This window comes from Terrapene carolina, unplaced genomic scaffold, assembly GCF_002925995.2.
Source record: "Terrapene carolina triunguis isolate 2854851 unplaced genomic scaffold, T_m_triunguis-2.0 Scaffold58, whole genome shotgun sequence".
NCBI lineage: Eukaryota > Metazoa > Chordata > Testudines > Emydidae > Terrapene > Terrapene triunguis.
This window is the reverse complement of record NW_020664409.1, coordinates 25,656,551-25,678,008: the sequence shown is the minus strand read 5'-3', so window position 1 is coordinate 25,678,008 and position 21,458 is coordinate 25,656,551. Positions and strand designations below refer to the sequence as shown.

At 42.2% G+C, this 21,458-nt stretch overlaps 1 protein-coding gene across 1 annotated transcript in view; it reads left to right on the top strand.

Annotated features, from left to right (window-relative positions):
- The window catches only part of CEP192 (centrosomal protein 192), a 170,208-nt gene that overhangs the window by 3,156 nt on the left and 145,594 nt on the right, over window positions 1-21,458 (top strand). Inside the window, exons 3-6 of the mRNA XM_029913877.1 lie at window positions 2,059-2,184; window positions 10,251-10,408; window positions 13,211-13,260; window positions 14,362-14,494. Coding sequence (XP_029769737.1) covers window positions 2,059-2,184; window positions 10,251-10,408; window positions 13,211-13,260; window positions 14,362-14,494 — 467 coding nt within the window. The remainder of the gene's footprint in view (window positions 1-2,058; window positions 2,185-10,250; window positions 10,409-13,210; window positions 13,261-14,361; window positions 14,495-21,458) is intronic.

Here is a 21,458-nt window from a genome sequence, read left to right as displayed (position 1 = left end):
AAGATTAATTATGTACAATTAACTTACAGTAGTTTGAGCCGATACTATAGTGGGAAAACAATTAGGAAATATTTAAGCTACTGTTGTATTTTTGGTCACAATTATTTTTTGTTCAAGGTGACTATTACACTATACTGACTTGGGTCAAACAAATTTTGGTACCAAAGATAAAACCTGTATAGTAGTGAGTAAAGCATATGATCCATCCTTAAAATTTAGCCAAATGACACACAGAATCTGTTGCCTTCTCTATGGATGTAACCTGTCAAACTGAGTTTGGGATCATTGGGCATTACCGCTTCCAGGAGAGTATGATGCAGAGTTTGCAGAATTAAATTGTTGTGTAGTTTCCCCATAATTCTCTTGTCCAGGAGTCTGTGTTGGCCTAGAATATTGTTCTCCAGCCCAGTCTTGTTTGGCTCTTGGTTTCTGGCACTATCTTTTTTTTTTTTTTTTTAAACCGGTGGGTTTATCTGAGATGTCAGACATTTGAGCTACATTACATTCCTGGCAACTATATGTGATAGCTTATGGACAGAGTGCAAGTTCCTGCAGTATATTGACCCATTCCACCAGCTATTTCTTGGCTGTGTAGCTGGCCATCATGATGAAGTATAAGAATTGCTAGTCTAGTGACTGAGAATTATCTGTAACTGGTTAACTGACTCCTTTACTAGCCAGACATCTAGGTTTGCTCAAGAAAGTTGTTTGAAAACACTTCTATCCCACTTTTGTTTTCTTCTCTCTAAACTGCCAGAGTTGATCAGAGTTGCTCATAGTGAACAGTTCTTTGGTGAACATTACCAGCCAATAACAGTCTAATAACAGTAATTTTTTTGAATTTAAATTTATAAAATGCAAAAATAAAAACTGAAAGGCTACACAACATAAATTATAGATAGACTTATAGTAAATGAAACCACTTGTTTTTCTTGCCAAACAAGTACTCAGAGGAAATCAGAGGAAATTCATCATTTAGCCTGATGAAACCCTGACTAAACAGGGAATAAAGATGAAACTAGGTACTTCCCAACATTTAGTGACACAGGCCCAATTTGTTTTGGCACCTGTAAGAGTTTCCCTTTGAGAGCATGTGACTGTATATGTTTGTAGTGACACAGAAACAGCTTCAAAGCATTATTAATTCCTCAAAGGTACAAAGCACATGGAGCAAAGAGTTAAAAAACCCGAAACAATAAAATGCCTACACTCATGGGTCAGTCTTGCACCTTCAGCTTTCCTTTCCATTTGTAAATTCTCTTCAGCCTAGCTAACTTCATCTCTGGCAGGGAGAAGCAGCCTTTCCTGCTCACAGCATCTGTCTCCCTGTCTTTGTGTAGCTCCTTGCCAGCTTGTTGGCTTTCACTGATACCCTAAGAAGTTTCTGGCCACTCACTGAACCCTTCCTTCCTTTTCTAGGATCTTTGAGGTTTTTGATCCTAGGCTCAGTCTTGGGAAAAGTAAACCATTCTAGCTAGGAAAGAGCCAGACGGGACAGTCCCCAATTGATAACTCACCTCCCCACCCCCATTGTTTCTTCAAGGAGCCTCACTTTTGCCATCGCTTTGTTAGAATCATAGAATATCAAGGTTGGAAGGGACCTCAGGAGGTCATCTAGTTCAACCCCCTGCTCAAAGCAGCACCAATCCCTAGACAGATTTTTACCCCAGTTCCCTAAATGGCCTCTTCAAGGATTGAACTCACAACCCTGGGTTTAGCAAGCCAATGCTCAAACCACTGAGCTATCCCTGTTTCCCCTCTTTACGGCCTCCTTTGATTTACCTTTGGCGTTAGGCAGCTTAATATCAAACAGATAACCTGAAGGGCATACGATATTTATAAAGGAGGAAAAAAAACTATACAGCTCCCTCATTCACCACCTAATATACACTTGCAAAACCAGATATACTAATTAAAAAACAGTTTTCAGTTATTCAGGATCATCCACTTAGAATAGATGGGGTATGCATGCTTGTTAGGTTTATTTTTGTTAACTCTTTCAAGAATTGAAAAGATGCAAATTTGAACAGTTAAAATTATTGTTTTTTTTCCCAACAGGCTTTCTGATATTCAAGCTTCTTATCTAGAAGAAGGGAGATTTTCACTGCCATCAGCATCTTCTCATAGTGGTCAGTCTGCTTCAGAGCCAAGGGGGAAGTTAGCTCTCAGCTTTCAGGGTGACTTGTAAGTGATATTGCTGTTTAATCCTTTTAAAAAAGATTGGAAAAATTACTTATAGCAAATTCTGTTATAATTGTACGTATCAATGACAACTCTGAATTGTTTTTTCTTTATGAAATAACAGTATTGGCTGCAGTTAAATGCTTTATTTTGCTCCTACTTATCAATACAATTTATAGAGTTTTTCATGATTCATTAAAATTTGTTGCTTAAATCCAAGATCTGAGGAATATATTTGCTTTAAAAGGAATGTCTGAAGACAGTGAAGTTATTAGAGCTTAATTCTAGTTCAGTGGTTCTTTAATTTTTTTTCATTTGCTGGATAACTTCATAAAACTGGGGCTCCTTATTACTTGTGCCCATTTCAAAACAGTTTTTGCTCTGGAGATATTTCCTTCATTATAGTTTGTGCAAATATTTCAATTAATTCTCTGTAGTCTTGCTACAGGATTCTATAAGCTTTCTAGGTAGAGCTCCAGTGCCATGCATGTGAGGTTCATAGAGTAGTTTGTGAATTGGTAATCACCATTAAGTCATAAGTGCAAGCAAATATAACTTTTACAGGTTTTCAAACTGTGTGAAGTGACTTCAGAAGAAATAGCTTATGAATATCTTGTCTAACAGTCAATATTCTGCAGAACACAGAGAAGTGGGAAATCACTGCTTCTTGGTATCTTAACAAGAACTTACATGGGTTGTGAGCAGATTATAAAAGCCTCAGTAGCAACTCCATGGTTGAGATGGAGTTTTTAACTTAAAGCAGGGATTCAACCTCCTAAGTATGAAGCGTGTAATTTTCAAGAGAGTACATAATTTACTTGGAATACAGAATAAATTTTCTGAGAATTCCAAGTAAATCTCTTATTTAGTTTAAGAAATAAAATTAAAAATAGGCCTCTTGAGAAATTTGGTACCCTGTGTCAGACCTCTTTTTTGCCCCTAATAATAGCAGTAACAGAATAATACAAATGCTATAGCAGCACAGCTGTAGTGTAGACACTTTTCACAGCAATGCAAGAGGTTTTTCCATCACCATAATTAATTCACTCCTCCAACAGGTGGTAGCTAGGTCGACTTTACCGCTTCTGACAGATGTGAAAAATTCACATCCCTGAGCAATGGAGCTAGGTCAACCTAAATTTTAGGTGTAGACCAGGCATGAACGCTCTAAAATCTATATGGTTACTCAGATTGCCTTGAAATTTGGTGTGTCTCATGGGGGAGGTAGGCTTTGATTAATTACCCAAATTTGGGGCTATTTGATCAAGGGGTTCCTGAGAGACAGCCTCCTGGGTGGGGGAAAAACACCTAGCTTTTCTTTAAAGTTGACATATTTTGGCATCTCTTGTATACACAGGGATCGCACCAGGGTCTCAGTTGCTCGAGAGTTACCCCACCAGAGAGTTATCCCACCACTGGCTCTTTGGGGGAAATCAGATTAAAATATTGTTAGCAAGAGAGTTTAGTCCCCCAGTCCTAAAGCTCTTGCCCCAAACCTGTTAGACTGTACATGTGCAGAGAGGCAAAGGGGGTTGAAAGTTAGTTATGATTTACAGGAGCTGAGTAACTCAAGGAGGAATGTTTAAGCATGGAACCTGAGCAACATCCAGTTATGGAGAGTTCAAATCCAAGCCTAGGTGTAGAAATCTGAAGGGTGGGAAAAATCAGAGGCAAATTGTAGCAATATAGGATTTTTTTTATTTTGGGGAATTGTAATCTGATGACAGCAGAGTCTATAGAAGGCGCTGAAACTGCTTTTGAAAAGAACAAATGCTCATTGGAAAGGGATGGTGATTGGAGGTGGAAGAGTAAGTGGGAATAGGAGGAGATGAGTTTATGATACAGTGAGGGGAGGAGGGATAAATGGTGGTGGGTGGATAGGAGAGGCTTGTGGGGGGTCAGATGATGTAGGTGATGGGGCTAAGTGGTAGAGTGGGAGGACACCTGAGGAAAATGAGGTGAGTTATAGGGGGACTGGGAGAATAGAGGCAGGGGTGCCTGTCAGCACTACATTCTTCTCCCATGTGTGTGCTGGGATCTGGGGTGAGAAGAGCAAGGGGGCTGCCTCTCTCTGTCTTTGTGCATGAGCCAGTATCTGGGGGTTGCCAGGCCCTGGGGGGTTCTAATCCCCCATTGTCATTCCCTCTCATGTGAGCTGATATATGGGGGGACTTTCCCTTCCAGGGGTATCTGATCACCTCTCCTTATCTTGTGTGTGGCAGGATTTGTAGAGGCCCCTGCCCATCTATAGGGGTCTGACCTCCTGCCCCCTCACATGAGCTGGCAACTGGGTCCTTGCCTGCTATATGTGCCTGGGTCAGGGGAAGCCCTGCCATCTGGGTGTGAAGCAGAGAACTGGCATAAGTACCAAGAACACTGCTGACACTGAGGCAAAGAGTTGAGAATGGGCATGCTTGATCCATATCACAGGCTCTCCAGCACTGGTGAGGAGGGGATGGGAACACCCACTGAGATGAATAGAACACTTCACACATATTAGGGCTGTTGTTTCAAGTGTATCCATTTCCATCCAATGGTCTCACTCAGCTGAGAGCATCTTATTGAGATGAATGGGCCTCTTGACACCACTCAGAGCTTTTTATATTTTCAGGATTATCCTTTGCTGGGGAATCTGCACACAGCAAAGCAGTTATTAATGATTAATTTTAATATATGTTATGGTTAAGGCCCTACTTAATTTGTGATATTGTGGAAATTACAGATCCTGCAATATTAAGCATCCACTACAATTTTGTCAGCTGTGTGGTTGGCGACCTCAGTCCCGCTGCTGGACCCGGGCGGCTGGTGTCGCGAATCCTGCTGCCGTCCCCAGGCATTAATGACTGTAATAGAGTTGCAGCAAAATGTCTGGGTATCAAAAAAAATAAATAAATAGCAGGCATAACGTAATACTTGAGTGTTGAAATTGTTCCAGCAAGTTTTTCTTAAACAAATAGGTCTTTTCTGGCTTTTCCAAATTACTGCAATTACAGTAGAACCTCAGAATTACTAACACCTCAGGACAGTTCCTAACTCTGAAATGTTCGTAACTGAACAAAATGTTATGGTGGTTCTTTCAGAAGTTTACAACTGAACATTGACTTAATACAGCTTTGAAACTTTACTATTCAGAAGAATAATGCTGCTTTTAACCATCTTAATTTAAATGAAACAGGCACAGAAACAGTTTCCTTACCATGTCAAATTTTTTTTTAAACTTTCCCTTTATTTTTTTTACTAGTTTACGTTTAACACAGTGCTTTACTGTATCTGCTTTTTTGGGAGGGAAGACGGGGGGTCTCTGCTGCTGCTTGATTGCGTACTTCCAGTTCCAAATTAAGTGTGTGGTTGACTGGTCAGTTCATAACACTGGTATTTGTAACTCTGAAGTTCTACTGTAATAAATATGTTATTACTTTTCCATGATTTTCCATGTCTTGTCCGCAACTCAGCTGCAATTATTTGACAATTATCCCACTATTCAAGTAGGGCCATGGTTATGGTGGAATGCCAGCTCTGCTACACTTAAGATTGAAAAGTTTTTTTTTTTCTGTATAAAGGACAATGTTTCTAAATATTCCAAAACTCTAAGATGTATCTGAGTTATCTTGAAATTTGCTGCACCTTTTGAAGATGCAGGGTGTAGTTAGTGATGCAAATTTGGGATCATTTGAGCAAGAGGTTCCTGAGATGCAGGATGCAACAAAAACAGTTTTTTTTTTTTTTTTAAGTTCACAGATTCTCCAGACTTGCTTTGTGAATACCTGGCTTCTAAAATGCTAAGTACTTAATGGGACAGGAACAGGAGGATGAGCTGGAAATGATGGCAGGGTGTGTGTGTGTGTGTGTGTGTGTGTGTTGAGGGAAATAGGGGGAGGAGAGAGACCAGTCTTCTTTCATATGCTTAGTTACTGTAACCATCAGGTAATAAAACTGTCCAGTTCTTGGAATATAGACCATGTCTGAGACTTCTCTTATTGACTCTGTTAGCAGTTAGACTCCAAAGGTTTTAAAGCAAGACCGTTATCTACATTTCAGTACAACAGAGCATACAGAGATAGGGGGTACACTTAGGAATCACATAACAGGGTGGCCTACTGTAGAGAACAATCAAAGAAACTTGGGCTCTATTTCTGGCTCTGCCACTGTGCTTCTGGGTAACTTTGGCCAAGTCACTTCACCGCTCCGTGCCTCAGTTTCCCCATCTCTGTAAGGGGAAAGCTTCTCTTTTTTGAGATCTACTGATGAAAGACTGCATTGTAAGAACTAGATATTATTACTTGGCCACAGGACCATCTGAACTGCACACCTAGATTATAATTCTAACTGCCTAGATTACCACCAACTACTGCCAGTAGCACTTCTTTCTGTTTGGTGTTGTTTTTTTTTTTTTTTTTTTTTAAATAACCAAACCTTGTTAATTCACCGTTATGGTTGCCTGGTGATAGCTCATTCCCTTCCAGAACATCAAATTCAGCAAGACTCAAAAGTTGTGAAAATCAGGGAATACAAAGTTAACGTATACGCCCACAGAACTTTAACTGTGCCTTCTGTTGAGCAATATCATAGTATGTCTAACACATACTTGCTCTCTGCCTTTGCTCTCTCCTGAGCAGGAGCTCCTTACACTCATACACTTAGCTCCTCCCTGCAGTCATACACATCTATTAAATTTTGCAATTCCATCAATCCCTCTTACAACCCCTTCAGCCTTGTCGACCTTCACTTAACTAAGACCGCACTCATTTCCTATCTAATTATGGACAATCCCCAGGGCAAGAAGACCACTATGCCCTGTTGCTGACACAGCCTACACACTGCAGCAATTAAATGAGGCATACTTCGTCTCCCACGGTACACATGCTCTTATTTTCTTTGATCACACACAGGGGTAAGGGAGATGGGCACTCTCACCTCCAGAAGGCCACAACCTCCCATCACTTCAGGTCAGCTTTCAAGCTGCTCTGTCTTATTCCTCCACCATTCAGTGCAGCTACACCTACCTAATGTGAATGCAGCTGGATTGCATGCATATGATTCCCAGTGGCTATTGCTAGTTCCAGGGGGCACAGTTAAGGGTGCCCGGGTATGTTCTGTAACTCTGTATTTCCTGGTTTTCACAAGTTTATTTTACTGAACTCTGCAAAGAGCACAAGCTATCACCAGTCAACTTTAACTTGGCATTCACAAAGGTTTTTGCCATTTCATAAAATCTTGCTCAGATCTTGTGCACAGGTTACGTTTGAGTAGTTTTTGACAAGGTTTTAATGGTCATTTCCTCCCCCTCCTCCCCAGCCCGGTAATTCTTCTTCAGTAAAAACCTTAACTCTGCTCTTTAGTGACACCATGCCAAAACATATGATGATGATTAAACATTTTAGTGTTTGTGGACTCAAAATAGATGAAGTAGGTTTTTAAAGACAAAGCAGATATCAACATTTTTTGATTCACGGTATTGCGATACATCAGAATTAAGTCTTTGGCTGAAGGAAAAAAGACCATTAATCCTTATAAAGGAAAAAAAAAATTCAAATGTATCCTATACATAGGATTTCAGTGAGTTTTAAGTGTATATGGGAAGCTTGAAGAACCTGTGACGGGGTGGAGTTTTGAGTGCCCTAAATGCATTTTCATACATTAACGTGTTTGGATTTCTTTTAAGTTTCCTGATTTTTATAAGTTTGCTTTGTGATAATTACAACATCCCTGTTTATGTAGCATCACATAAATTATTAACTCTCCAACCTTAACTCCATTTTAGCAATGTTTGGCTGAGACTATTAATAGTACTTTATTTAAAGTCACAAACGTAAGCGTGGTGTAAACAGAGTTGTACCAATTTAACTAAACTTGTGTTTTAAGCTAGTTCAGAACCTTGCATTGGCTTCTACTGGTTTAGCTCACATTGGTTCAGAGTTAAACTGCTGTAAGTCAGGCTCACACTGGTAGAAGGGTTTGCACTGGTTTAAAATCGGTTTTAGTTAATCCTGGTGCAACTTCTATATGTAGAGAAGGCCACACATTTACAATTTTCAGTTGCATCGTAAATATAGTTAATTGCCTAGGAAGTACCTCAAATAGGTTTTTCTACACTCTGACAAAAATAATGCCTATAATGTTTCATCAGTACAACAGGTGTAGTGCTGTTACTGGTAGAAATAGCGGAAGCAATAGCATAGGTGGGTATTGTATATGTACCAACTCATTTTATAATCTTGCTCAAAGTATTGTTAAATACAACAGTGGTAAAAATAGCAGAGACCAATCTGTGCTACAGCTACTACCATTTACTCCTGGGGGGGATTCTGCGTGACTGTGTGACGGTAGAATATGCCCTCCTCCCTTGCAGAATTACTGAGCTTCTGTGCAGAATATGGCAGGGAAGCAAAGGGAAGCCGCGTGGGTGGGGGGAAGGAGAGGGATGACCATGGGCACAGTTTTTTGGGGGGGATTACTCCCCCTAACAGAGGTGAGGTATGGGGGGGCACACGGGGTTACGTGCTGCTGGCGTCCCCCTCCCCCATTTCTGCAAGTGCAGAGCTGCCCAGCTGAGGGAGGCTGTGTCTGGGTTCCGCTGACTCTGCAGCTGAACGCCGCCTCCTGGGTCCTAGTGCCAGTCCTGCTCCCCTTCTGTGTGCTGGGAGCCTTCCTGTTTTCTGTGCAAAAGTGGGTGCCCGCAGTGGGGCTGGGTAAGGAGAAATGAAGGAAGGAGGTGTGTGGGGAAGAGACACTGGGGAAATAAGTGGGGTGGAACAGGGCAGGGGGAGGAGAATGTGGGAGTGAAGGAGGAGGATGGAGACAAAAAGGGAATAGGGGAATGGGAGGCCCTCCGAGCACCCCATACCATGACCCCAATCCCACTGACCCCAACCAGCTGCACCTGGACTCCCACCCCTCAAGCCCCACTCCCCCAACCCATACCCCCTTTGCCGAGCCCATCTTCTTACACCCATTTTACATCTTCTTACACTCGCTAAGCCCCAACCATCTTCACCTGGATCCCCTGCCGAGTCCCATTGCGCCTGCACCCAGAAACCCCAATGAGCCCCTGTGCATCCAGATCTCCCACTGAGCCACCCGCACCCAGATTGCCCCACACAGAAACCTCTCTCTCCACACCTGGATCCCCCCACACCAAGCCCCTCCACACTTGGATCCCACCCATATCTGGTGCTCCTGGCGCAGAGGGGCAGGGTCCTGGCGTGTTTCTGGGGCAGGCTGAGCCCATGCATTGTGTCAGGGTCAGGTGCAGCATCACTGCCAAGTCCCTGTACCAGAGGAAAGTGGGGGCTTTAGGGTGATCTCCCACATCAATGCAGCCAGTGGCCTGTGCTCCCCACTGCCATGCTGGAGCCACATTTATTTGACAAATAAAATTTGCAGAATTTTAAAATATTGTGCACATAATTTTGTGGCACATAATTTTTAGTTTTTTTTGGTGCAGAATTCCCTCAGTAGTAACTGTTGATGCCACTGATGGAGGTGCAGTAGTGGTGATTTGTGTGCACTTTGACTGGTGTAGGCAGTCTTTGACAAGACTTAGGCCTAAAGGCTTCTACCTGATAACCAGAAGCAAGAGGGTAATTTGAAATTGGGATAGGGGAATGTTATTTAACCCTTAAATTAAAACCTAATACTATATCTGAAAGACTAAAGGAATAAATACCTCTTTATTTTAATTATTTTGAGCATTTAACAGTGTTTTGTGTAGCCAGTCTGTTTGTTTTTCACACAGCAACAGTAAAGAGAAACACTTGTAATACATTTTCCTATTTGTCAAAACCACAAATGGTTAGCGGAGACTCAGTGACAAGTAGTACTTTGAACTACTACTTTGGAAGTGACTAGATTTTTAAAGTTCAGTATTCTTTTAATAGGTAGCAGACATTTCTCGCCATTTTATAACAATCTTTAAATATATCAGGGCTAGGTTAGACAGCAGTGTTTGTACTCTGGGTTATAAAGAGAATAAAGACACACTTATGTCCACAAAGTAAGAGAAATTGTATACTGATTGTGATCAAATTTTGGCTTAAGTAAAGTGTCACTAAATTTATTTATTTTTCTAGGGGAGTTACCACACTAATTACAGAAGCTCAACCTGTTTCTGATGGCTTGAAAGAGTCCAACTTAATACAAAGAGGGCACAACCAGAATGCCATCGCTGAGTGTTCAAGTCTCAGTCAAGATACCTTGTTTGACATATTACCAGTTGAACACTTGGAAGGTATTTAACTTTTAGAAATTCTTGCACTTAGTGGTCCAATGTACTTACATCTTTGTTCTGGTGTATTTTGTTTTGGTATAACATAAATAAGAATAGCTCTTCTCTACTGGAAATCTTTAATTCAGTTTCCATTCTCTACAAATCAATTAGTCTTTGGTCTGGGACTTGTTATATTAAGTCTAAATCTGTGGTAAAAAAGAAAAGCAAGACTATGGGGCCAGTGACAAATCTCCGGTCTGATGTCTTACAAATGGTAAACTAGAAACTAATCCTGAACACTACTGGAAAATTGTAGGTTTCAGTATTCCAGTGGTATACATCACTTATTTATCAGGTATGAAACCACAAAATCATATTTTTATTAGCATCTTTCCTTTTTCCTCTTCCACTCTGATATGAATTCAGTGACCATTACCTTCAGTTGCACTGACTTCTAGATCTTGCTTTATATCGTCTAAAAACATTTAGTATAGTTTTCAAATGACATGATACATTAATACCTAACTCCAGTGGTTTGGAATACCAGCTGCTAAAATCATGCTGCCGTGAAATAAGAATAGAGAGTTAAGGGGAAGCAAGATAGTAATAAGTAACCTGATCTTAAAAAAATGTTGTCAGTATTTTATTAAAATAGCTTTCCAATATTTGAGTGCAAATATTAGGAAACCCCAGGGACTCCATAAAATGCTCTATTTGTACTTTGGTTCCCTGTCCAACCCTCCCTTCCCCCCTCCCCCCCAAAAAAAGAGAGAGAGGGAGAGAGAGAGAAAACCGAAACAAAACCCCACAAAAAACTGAGAGAAAATTTGCATTCTTCATAGCTGCTGAAGTCCTGTGGGGGTAGAAAAGGATAACTTTAAATTGTTAGAAGTCAAGTAATTTTATTTTATAAACTATTAAAAATATTTATTTAGTTTAGAGCAGCAAGAAATGGTAGGCCAGCTCTTCTTAGGAGCACTTTATCCCTATATTTTTATGGTTTGATAAAGAGCTTCAGTGTTACTTTTCTCTGAAGTCTTTTTTTGTGCTTACCAGTTGGTCTTTACAATTAAAGCTTCCATCAAATATTCTATATAAAGCACCAGTTACAACAACCAAGCTTACATCCATTTTTCAAAACATAGTATAAAAGAAATAGTTTAAAATACAGACTTTTTTGAATTTATATAAACTCTTTTAGAGGTAAGTAGGGAAATCTTAGTGAAATTTGCTTGTTCTTGGGGACACAAAGCAGAAAACTCCTGCAGTTTCTTTAGCCAGTCTGAATGTTTTACAACGTAACTAGAATATTCACAGATATTGTTATATTTTCAATAGGGCTGTCAAATGATTAAAAAATTATGATTAATTGCACTGTAAAACAATATTATTTTTAATAATAAATATTTTATGCATCAATAGTGAGGTCTCTCTCCTATATTCCTGTTGCTCCATTCAATGGGAAATACTAGCTAGTTATAAAAATATCAGACTAGAAAAGATGCATCCACTTTAGTGGCCTAATGAAACTAGAAAATAGTTCCTCTTGAACATAAAACAGATTTCTTGAAATTTCAGCAGTAATCTTGGACTAAAATACCCACTCCTATTTTATAGGAAGAAGTAACCATTGCAAAAATGCCAAGACAAACTTCAGTTGTGGTTTGTTTGTTTTTTTTTGTTTGGAACTGGGAAGCTTGCAAAGTTAACTGTTGAGTATTCCAGAATTATATTACGTGATACCAATGCCTTTCGGTAACATCTTTGGTCCACTTGAGCTTGAAACATTTCTGTAGCCCAATAAGAATAAATTCTGGATTAGTGAATTTGTCAAGGCAGTGGTTCATGCCAAGTTGTTGGTGTTTTTTTTCCCTATTGCACTGGTACCTAGAGATCCCACTTTGGGTTCAGAGCCCTAAGTGCTAGGTACTATACAAAGACAAAAAGAAAGGACCCTCTGCTCACAAAGAGCTTAAAATACAGTAATTGAAACAATGTGTGGGTAATGTATGGAAGGGAACACAAGGTAATTGTAAGTGATGAAAGAAACAGTGTGACGCAGTGGCTAGAACATAGCACAGAGGGCATGTCTATACTTACCTCCGGAGCGATTGATCCAGCAGGGTCAATTTATCGCGTCTAGCGAAGACGCGATAAATTGACCGCCGAGCGCTCTCCCGTCAACTCTGGTACTCCACCGGCGCGAGAAGCATAGGAGGAGTCGACGGGGGAGCGGCAGCAGTCGACCTACTGCAGTGAAGACACCGTGTTAAGTAGCTCTGAGTACGTTGATTTCAGCTACGCTATTTTCGTAGCTGAAGTTGCGTAATTTAGACCAACTTAGCTCCCCCCGCATCCCCCATGTAGACCAGGCCTGAGACTCAAAAGACCTTTATTTCAGTGTCTGCCACTGACTCTGTGATCTTCAGCAAGTCATTTCAACCCTCTATTTCCCTCCCATCCTATCTTGTTTAAGTAGATTCTAAGACCTTGGAGTAAACATTCTCTTGTTCAGTTTGTGCACTGCCAGTCACCATGAAGCCCCAATTTCTATTGGGGGTATCTTGATATTAGTGTAATAAGAATAATCAGAAATACATAATCCCATAAATGTGGATTTTGTCATAAGGTAACTTATTTTATGGTACCGTAAAGTGTGCATAATACTTGACAAACTAAATAACAAATCCTTGCCCCAAGAAGCTTAGTTTGTTGTAGTTATAATTATTCCTTGTTCGCAAGGGAAGTGTGAATATACAAATTTAGTAGTGTAATATAGGAACAAATTCAAGGTGCTGTTAAATAATTCTTTTTTTGTTACAGATTTGTCCATTGGAATATGTTCACTGCCACAAAGTAAAAAGGAAAACCAGGTAAATCTGTTCCATGTGCTGGGAAACTAAAGAACTCTTTTTAAACAAGAAAAACTGTATTAACATAAATAAGGGGATAAGTTTTCTGTAGAGAGAAACAAACCTTACTGGCTCAGTTTATTATCTTCTGTGTCCCTTAAATTTGTAACATCCTCCACGTTGCAACATAATTCACAGTAATAAAGGCAGAAATAACTTGCTACTGACATTTTGCAGATTTGCCAAATAATGGCTTGATGGCTTTCCCTTTAACTTCAAAACTTGATTTCTGGAAAAAGGGATGTTGATCTTGCAATGAGTCACCCAGATAATTTGAATTTTGTCCTAGGTAGTTTAATCCCTCATTTTAGAGGGGACTACTAATTGCCTTTAAACTCCTAAAAATTGATTCCTTATTCATAAGGCCCTACTTGAATCACATCCAATAAGTTCTGTCATTTCTGTAAGTTCTCAGTGTTTGTTGATAGTCTTACAAGTGGAATTGGAATGAATCATCTGCTTGTTACGGGGTTGATATGATATAAATGTGTATAAGTGTATGTAGATCTCAAAGGTATAGAATTTTTAAAATACTTCATTTTTAGTTAACTGGATTCAGCTAAAACAAAATTTCAAAACTAACTTTTCAATAATTGTGTGACTTTCCATGCAACAATTTCAATTGGGTTGGTGTATGAGGCCCACAGGGGCTGGAGTTTTGCTTTAACAGGTCATGAGCCCTGTTCAAGCAAGTCCTTCTGGATGCTTCATTGTAGGATATGGGAGTAATGACTCTTTTTTTTTTTTTTCCACATGGAAAACTTCAAGTGCTTAGCTTTCCATCTAGAAATCTTTAAACATTTAATATGGTTAAGAGTTAGCCTTTTCCTCTCTACTTTCCAAGCTCCTGTATCTGTCTCTATTACTCTTTCTGGGAATGGCTGCAAGGAGAACACAAGGTGCATCACAACCAGAACTCATGGTGAGAGAATGCAAAGAGAGGGAAGAGTCGTGGTTAGATTACTAAAGAAAGTGACTAACATATGAAGAAGCTGTTTAAACTACTGATTTATACAGTAGTTGAGAACGCTTAAGCACTTATATGCTTTAATTTTTTCATAGATTGGTGCACCTGAACCTGGAGAAAAAAATTCACCTTCCACCAACTTAAGTGACCATTTCAGCACAAGTCTTTCAGGTTTCTTAGAAAATGAGAAACTGCTGTCTCTTGCAAGCCTAGAAGGAAACTCAACTGGTACAGTATATTATAATTTAACTTGTAGCATGTTTTCATGTATATTGGTTCCAACAGATAACTTTTTTAATGACATGAATCCACTCTCGCTACTAATCCTGCATGAGAGGAGCATAAACTTTGATGAAAATAAAGTACCTCTAAAATTTAAGGCTAGATTTTTTTTATTTTTTTTTTGGAAGTTATGCTTAAAATGAGTAAGTAAACTTCTACAATTAAAGGTACCTTCCCAGAGGCACCCTACGGCTGTTAGAATATTGGTGCATAGAGAATTCATTGATGAACTTGGTATTAACTGACATGATTTTAGCTAGCTAGAACTTAAAAGATGAACTGTGCTCTGTTGGTGCTGTGAATCAAAAGTTTAAGGAGAAAAGCGGTCAATTTACATAGAGACTAGCAACTTGGGGTAGTGAATACAACTATAACTAGTTGTCTGTTGTGACAGAACAACTGAACATTTAAGCCTGAATCGTAGACTTAGAAGTGCACACTTGAAACCTTCTAGTTCTTTATTTCCAATTTGTGAGACTTTTAACCTTACTTGTATATTGCATACAAAAAAAGTTAAAAGAAACTTACTTAAATTGCAGTGTCAGGGGACTGAAATTTGCAGAAGTTCAGTCAACCTTAATTCTGTCTCCTAGAGCACATGCGTTATGATAGTATGCAATTAAAGACTTTCTTCATCTCAGCATCTCCCACAGTTCTTGAGGTGTGGGCTGCTCTTCTCTCTCTGAAGTTCATGGAGGCAAATCAGACTTTGGGAGTCGCATAGTCTGGCCACAGCTCCTGCTTGCTTCCAGTTTCTCTGCCTCTGTGGCAGTGTGCGGATGGTGATTTTTATAGCTTTCATCTTCACATCTGCTTAATATTTTTTTGGTCAACATTTGGGTTGTAGTAAGCAATGACTTCCCTTCTCCCAATGTGCCAGTTTTTTAGCTGGGTGTTGGAACTCGCCCCCAGAGCCTCAGCTGCAGTGCTTCCCTGCTGGCTCCTCTGCACTTCCAGGTATGGCAGAGCAGCTTAAAAAGCACTAAGTGAAATCCAAACAGTACCCCATTTGTGAGACTGCCCTCCCAGACTTGGCAGATGGTGAGTTGTGCCCAGCCTGCCCCCAGCCTTCTGTCCCTGACTCTGTTAGGTCCTTTGGCAATTAGTCAGACTGGCACATGGGATCCTGTATGCGCAGAAGCAGCCACAACACCGACACAGGAAAAATGGACCAGAAGTCTAGAGCCTCTCCCTGCTCTGGCCAAGGATGAGGAGGACCCTGGTCAGCCAACTCAAGGGGAAAGTTCCAAGGGGCCCCTGGAGAACACAGATGGCAGACTTGAGGGGTCACACTCCTCCTCCTTCTCCCCTCCCCCCCAGTCCTAAAATGGTTTCTGAGCGCTCTTGGAAAAGCAGGGTTTATCAGCACTCCCATCCTTCCAAATTTGGCCAGGAGGGTTCTGGAAGTGTTTCCCTCCCTCCCTAGGGAATTGGTCCCAGCAGGCGATGGCTCAGCTAGAGATCTTGCAAGAGGACCTCAGCAAGGATAGCTGCAAAAGGCTGAACCAAAGCTGCGACGGAGTTCGTACACTCTCTAAGCGAGCTAAAAAATCAAAGCAGAAAAAGAAAAGCATAAAGATCTAGGAGGTATGAGTCGTCTTCCTCTTCTCCCTCCTCTATAGAGGATGGTGAATTGTCGGGCTGGGACTTTGATCAGGACCAGGGAAAGACTCAGCAAAGGTTATGTGCAACAAGGTTGTGTGCACTATTCAGATTGAATCTGAGCAAAATCCTAAGAATAAACCTCTTAGCAAATTTATCCTCTCGAAATCCTACTTTGAGGACATGATTCTTCTGCACTCCTCCTTCAAAGTAGTAATCGGGGATGAATGGGGTAAGCCAGATAAGGGCAAGCACATGAACAAAAATGAACTTTTGGTTCCTGAATCCTATAGCACCTGAGTCCCAATTACTGAGATACGAAGATTGCTGCTACTGTAGCTTCCCTTAACAAAGATATGGTTATCCCCTCAGAAGAGGCATTGTTGCATAAAACCCCCATGGATAGAAAAATGGAGGCCACTCTCAAAAAAGGCTCTGAGGCCTCCTCACTCAGGGCATGCCTTGAAGCTGCTTGCTTTGCTAGGGCATCTCTCTCCTAGCTGGAAGATCGCCGAGCCCTCAAGAATAGAGATCACCCTGATTTTGGCTCTACATTAAAGAAAGTTTCCCTGGCAACAGCATTAGTTGCTGATTCCAAGAGTGACCATATTTCCCAAAGGGAAAATGAGACCCAGTGCAGGGCTCGCCTGACCCCGTCCCCCTGTGCACGGCTGGCCTGAGCTGCTCCTCCGAACATTCCTCTGTGCCACCCTTGAGGGGCACACCCCACTTTTTGGCAAAACTGGGATTTTGTGGTGTTTGCTCTTGCCAGCTGATGATCAGATGGCAAGAGCAAATGCCCAGTTTTGCCAAAAAAAAAGAAAATCAGGATGTCCAGGACTGTCCCGGCCAAAACAGGACGTATGGTCCCCCTACTGATGTCGCAATGAATGTGATGAGATTCTCAGTCAAAGCTGTGGCCTCCAGATCAGTAACCAGGCGCCACCAATAGCTTCACCCTGGAAGGTGGATGGCTACTCAAAGCAGGTGCTGTGCTCTGCCAAATTTACAAAAGCCATGATTTTCAGTGAGAAGCTAGACAAGATAGTGGTGGACATTGCTATAAAATCTAAATAGTTCCTTCCGATGCCACATGATGCTTTTTTTGATAGGATGCTCAAGGATGTTGTACAGGTTTCTGGATCCTGTTTCTCCTTTGTCTATGGACCGTTTGTCCCACTTCAGCTGGGTCTGGACCCGTATCACTACAGACTGTTGTGTACTGAACACAGTGGAAGTGGGATATACCCTCCAGTTCAGTTCTGCCCCTCCTTCCCACCCTCCCTCTCTGTCCCTCCTCAGGGACCCCTCTCACGAGCAACTTCTGGCCTAGGAAGTTCAGTCGTTCCTTTGAGTGGGAGTTGTGGAAGAGATCTAAGGGACAAAGGATTTTACTCCCATTATTTCCTAATTCCAAAAGTCAAGAGTGGTCTCAGAGCTATTCTAGACCTGTGCCAGCTCCTCAGTTACCTTAGGAAGCTGAAGTTCCTTTTGGTCTCCTTGGCTTCCATTATTCCCTCCCTGGATCCAGGGGACTGGTACGCCACCCTCGATTAGAGATGTGCCTACTTTCACATGTTGATCTTTCAAGGACACAGAAGGTTCCTCAGGTTTATCATGAACCACACACACTACCAATTCGCAGTCTTCTGTTTGTCCTGTCAGCAACCCAGCGAGCGTTTCCAAAGTGCATGGCGGTAGTTGCAGCCTAATCGAAGGGACAAGGGGTGCATGTCTACCCATATCTGGATGACTGGCTGGTCAGGGATCAGGTGGAGTCCAGCATCCACCTTATCCAGTCAACATTCAAGGCCCTAGGCCTGCTAATAAACATTCTGAAATCCACCCTCACTCCAGTGCAGAGGATAGAGTTTATTGGAGCGGTGCTCGACTCTACCCAGGCCAGAGCCTTCCTCCCAGAAGATCGATTTCAGACAATCAAGTCCCTGATTCTACGCCTCAAGGACCACCTGATTACAACAGCCTAGAGTCGTTTGAGGCTTTTGGGCCACATGGCTGCATTTACATACGTGGTGCAGTACACAAGACTATGCCTCAGGTTCCTCCAGGCATGGCTGACCTCATTGTACTCGCCAAACCACCACCCTCTGGACTTGGTTATCACAGTACCTCCACCAGTTTTTTCTCCTCCCTCAACTGGTGGCTGGATCCTCTGGCGGTTGGCGCAGGTGTTCTGACAGATGGGTTTTGGAAATGATGTCCCATGGATATTTGATCCACTTCACCTACCTTCTCCCCACCCCATCCCTCTTCAGGGACCCTTCTCACAAGAGACTATTAAGAGAGAGATCACCTCCTCTGCCTAAGAGCCATAGAACCCATCCCACTTCATCTCAAAGGCAAAGTGTTTTACTCTCGATATTTTCTGTTCCCCAAGAAAAAGGGAGGATGTAGCTCCATACTGGATCTCAGAGCACTGAACAAACACACAAAGGCTCAAAAATGCAAGATGGTCACACTAGCTGCAATTATTCCATCTCTACAACGGGGGAGATTGATTCTTGACCTCCAGGATGCATATTTCTACATATCGATCCTGCCATCCCACAGATGTTTCCTCCGATATACTCTGGGTCAGGACCATTGCCAGTACAGTGTACTCTTTTGGCCTCTCACCGGCTCCCAAAGTAGTCAACAAGGTTCTGTCCATAGTGGCGGCCCACCTACATACCCAGGGGATCATGATCTAGCCATATTTAGATGACTGTCTTCTCAGGGCCCACTCCTTCGAAGAAGCCCTGCGGCCATCCACAGAATTGTGGATGTATTCCTGAAACGGGGCATACTAATTAACATCCAAAAATCAACCCTAACTTTGGTACAATGCTTCGAATTTATAGGGGCTGATCCCGATTCACTGCAAACAAGAGCTCTCCTTCCACAGCACAGATTTCACAGCCTGTCTGTGCTTATAGAGACAGTGGAAACCAGGCCTGAAATGTCAGCCAGACATTGCCTCCAGCTTCTGGGACCCATGGCGGCAGGCACGTTGGTAATATCTCATGCCAGACTTCATGTAAGGGGCCTGCAGATGTGGTTCAGCTTGGTTCACAGGCCAATGACAGGTTAGACAAACCTTTCTCGATGCCTTCCTGGGCCAAACACTCCTTGGATTGGTGAAAAGACCCAACAAACATTTGCACAGGTGTCTCGTTCACACAGCCACCACCTCAATACTTCTCACTATGGATGCATCCCTCATAGGTTGAAGTGCCCAACTCAACCACCTCACGATTCAGGGCAAATGGTTGCCTGCGGAGGATACTCTCTACATCAACCTCCTTGAATTCAGAGTGGTCATGAGTGCTTGCACTCACTTTCTTCCACTGATCAGAAGTACACACACAAAAGTCATGACAGACAACATTGTGTGCATGTACTACATAAATTATTGGGGGCACCAGGTCATCCGCCTTCTGCGCAGAAGCGCTAAAGCTCTGGAACAGGTGCATTTCCCACAATGTTCTAATATCAGTGACCTATCTACCAGGAGTGCAGAACACAACAACAGACCGTCTGAGTCGCAAGTTCTCACACGACCACAAGTGGGAAATGAACCCAGCAGTACTTGACAACCTATTTTGTCAATGGGGGATAAAGACGATAGGCCACTTACCTGAACAAGAAATGCCTATGCTATTGTTCCAAGGCAGGCCTTCGACAGCACTCATTTGGGATGCTCTCCTCCTTCCATGGAACGAGGGCCTTCTACATGCCTTTCTCCCGTTCCCTCTGCTGTTGAAGGTCCTGTTAAAAATAAAAAGAGAAAAATCAAATGTCATACTGATTGCTCCCACCTGGCCAAGACAGATGTACCTGTACCTGGCGGTGTCCACGGATCTCTCTTCAACTCACTCCTTACCTCTTCTCGCAGAACGAAGGACGCACTCTCCATTGCAACCTGCGGATACTCTGGCTTAAGGCCTGGTTACTTCCTGGTTCCAACACAGAGAGCTCCTGCTCTGTGGAGATGCAAGAAGTGTTACTACACAGTAGGAAATCAGCTACCTGTAAAATTTACCTACAAAAGTGGACCAGGTTTCAAGTTTGGTGCAATTCCAGGCAAATTACCCTGGCATCTGCTACTCTCCCCCATAGTTTTAAATGACAAACTGACTCAAGAAATCAGGGTTATCTTTCAGTTCACTCAACGTACACCTGGTGGCCATCAACAAATAGAGGGATACTCAGTTTTCTCACTCAACTACAAAGAGGTTGCTCAAGAGCATAGCAAACCTCTTTGCCCAGCCCAGACATCCAGTCCCATGCTGGGTAGGAACTTAATTTTAAAGAGCCTGACTAGACTGCCCTTTGAACCTATAATCACTTGTTTGTTCACACACCTGTCAATGAAAACGGCATTTCTGGTCGCCATCACCTTGGCGAGAAGAATAGGGGAAATAGTGACATTTATTGTGCACCCCAGTTTTACGGTCTTCTTTAACGACAAGGTTACTCTCGGGCCACACTCAAAGTTCATACCCTAGATGACCTCATCTTTTCACATGAACCAACCAGTTCACCTCCTGACCTTTTATCCTAAACTTTACCATGATAACAGAGGCCATACTACACATGCTAGATGTTAGGGAGAGCCCTGGCCTTCTACCTGGATAAAACGAAGGCTTTTAGGAAATCTCCTAAGCTCTTCCTTTCCATTGCAGATCAGTCTAAAGGTGTGGCAATATCAGCCAAAGGCTCTCCAAATGGGTCTCTTACTGTATCAAATGCTGCTATCAGGTTCGCAGTATAATACCTCCATCTGGAACTGCACACACTCCACAAGGTTGGTTGCCTCCTCGGTTGCCTTCCTCAAGAATGTCCCAACTTGGAAATCTGAAGAGCAGCCACTTGGGCGTCCATGCATACCTTTGCAGAACACAATGCAATTACTGGGAACTCTGCTTCTGATGCTAGCGTTAGCTGTGCAGTATTATCATCCATAAAAGGCTCAACGCTGAAGCCCCAACCTTCTATCTGGGTACTGCTCAGGAGTCACCCACACTGGAGCACCCATAGGGACACTACTCAAAGAAGAAGAGGAAGTTACTCACCTTGTGCAGTAACAATGGTTCTTCAAGATGTGCCCCCCATGGGTCCTCCACAACCTGCCCCCCTCCTCTCTACTTTGGAGTTCTTGATAAGGACTCTGTGGTAGAGAAGGAACTGAGGGTAGCTCACCTGCACAGCACTAATTAGCCTTGAGGCAGAGCATGAGGTGGAGGAATGCATGTGCAGGTGGACGGACACTGCTACCAAAGATCTCCGATCAGAAGCACATGGACGC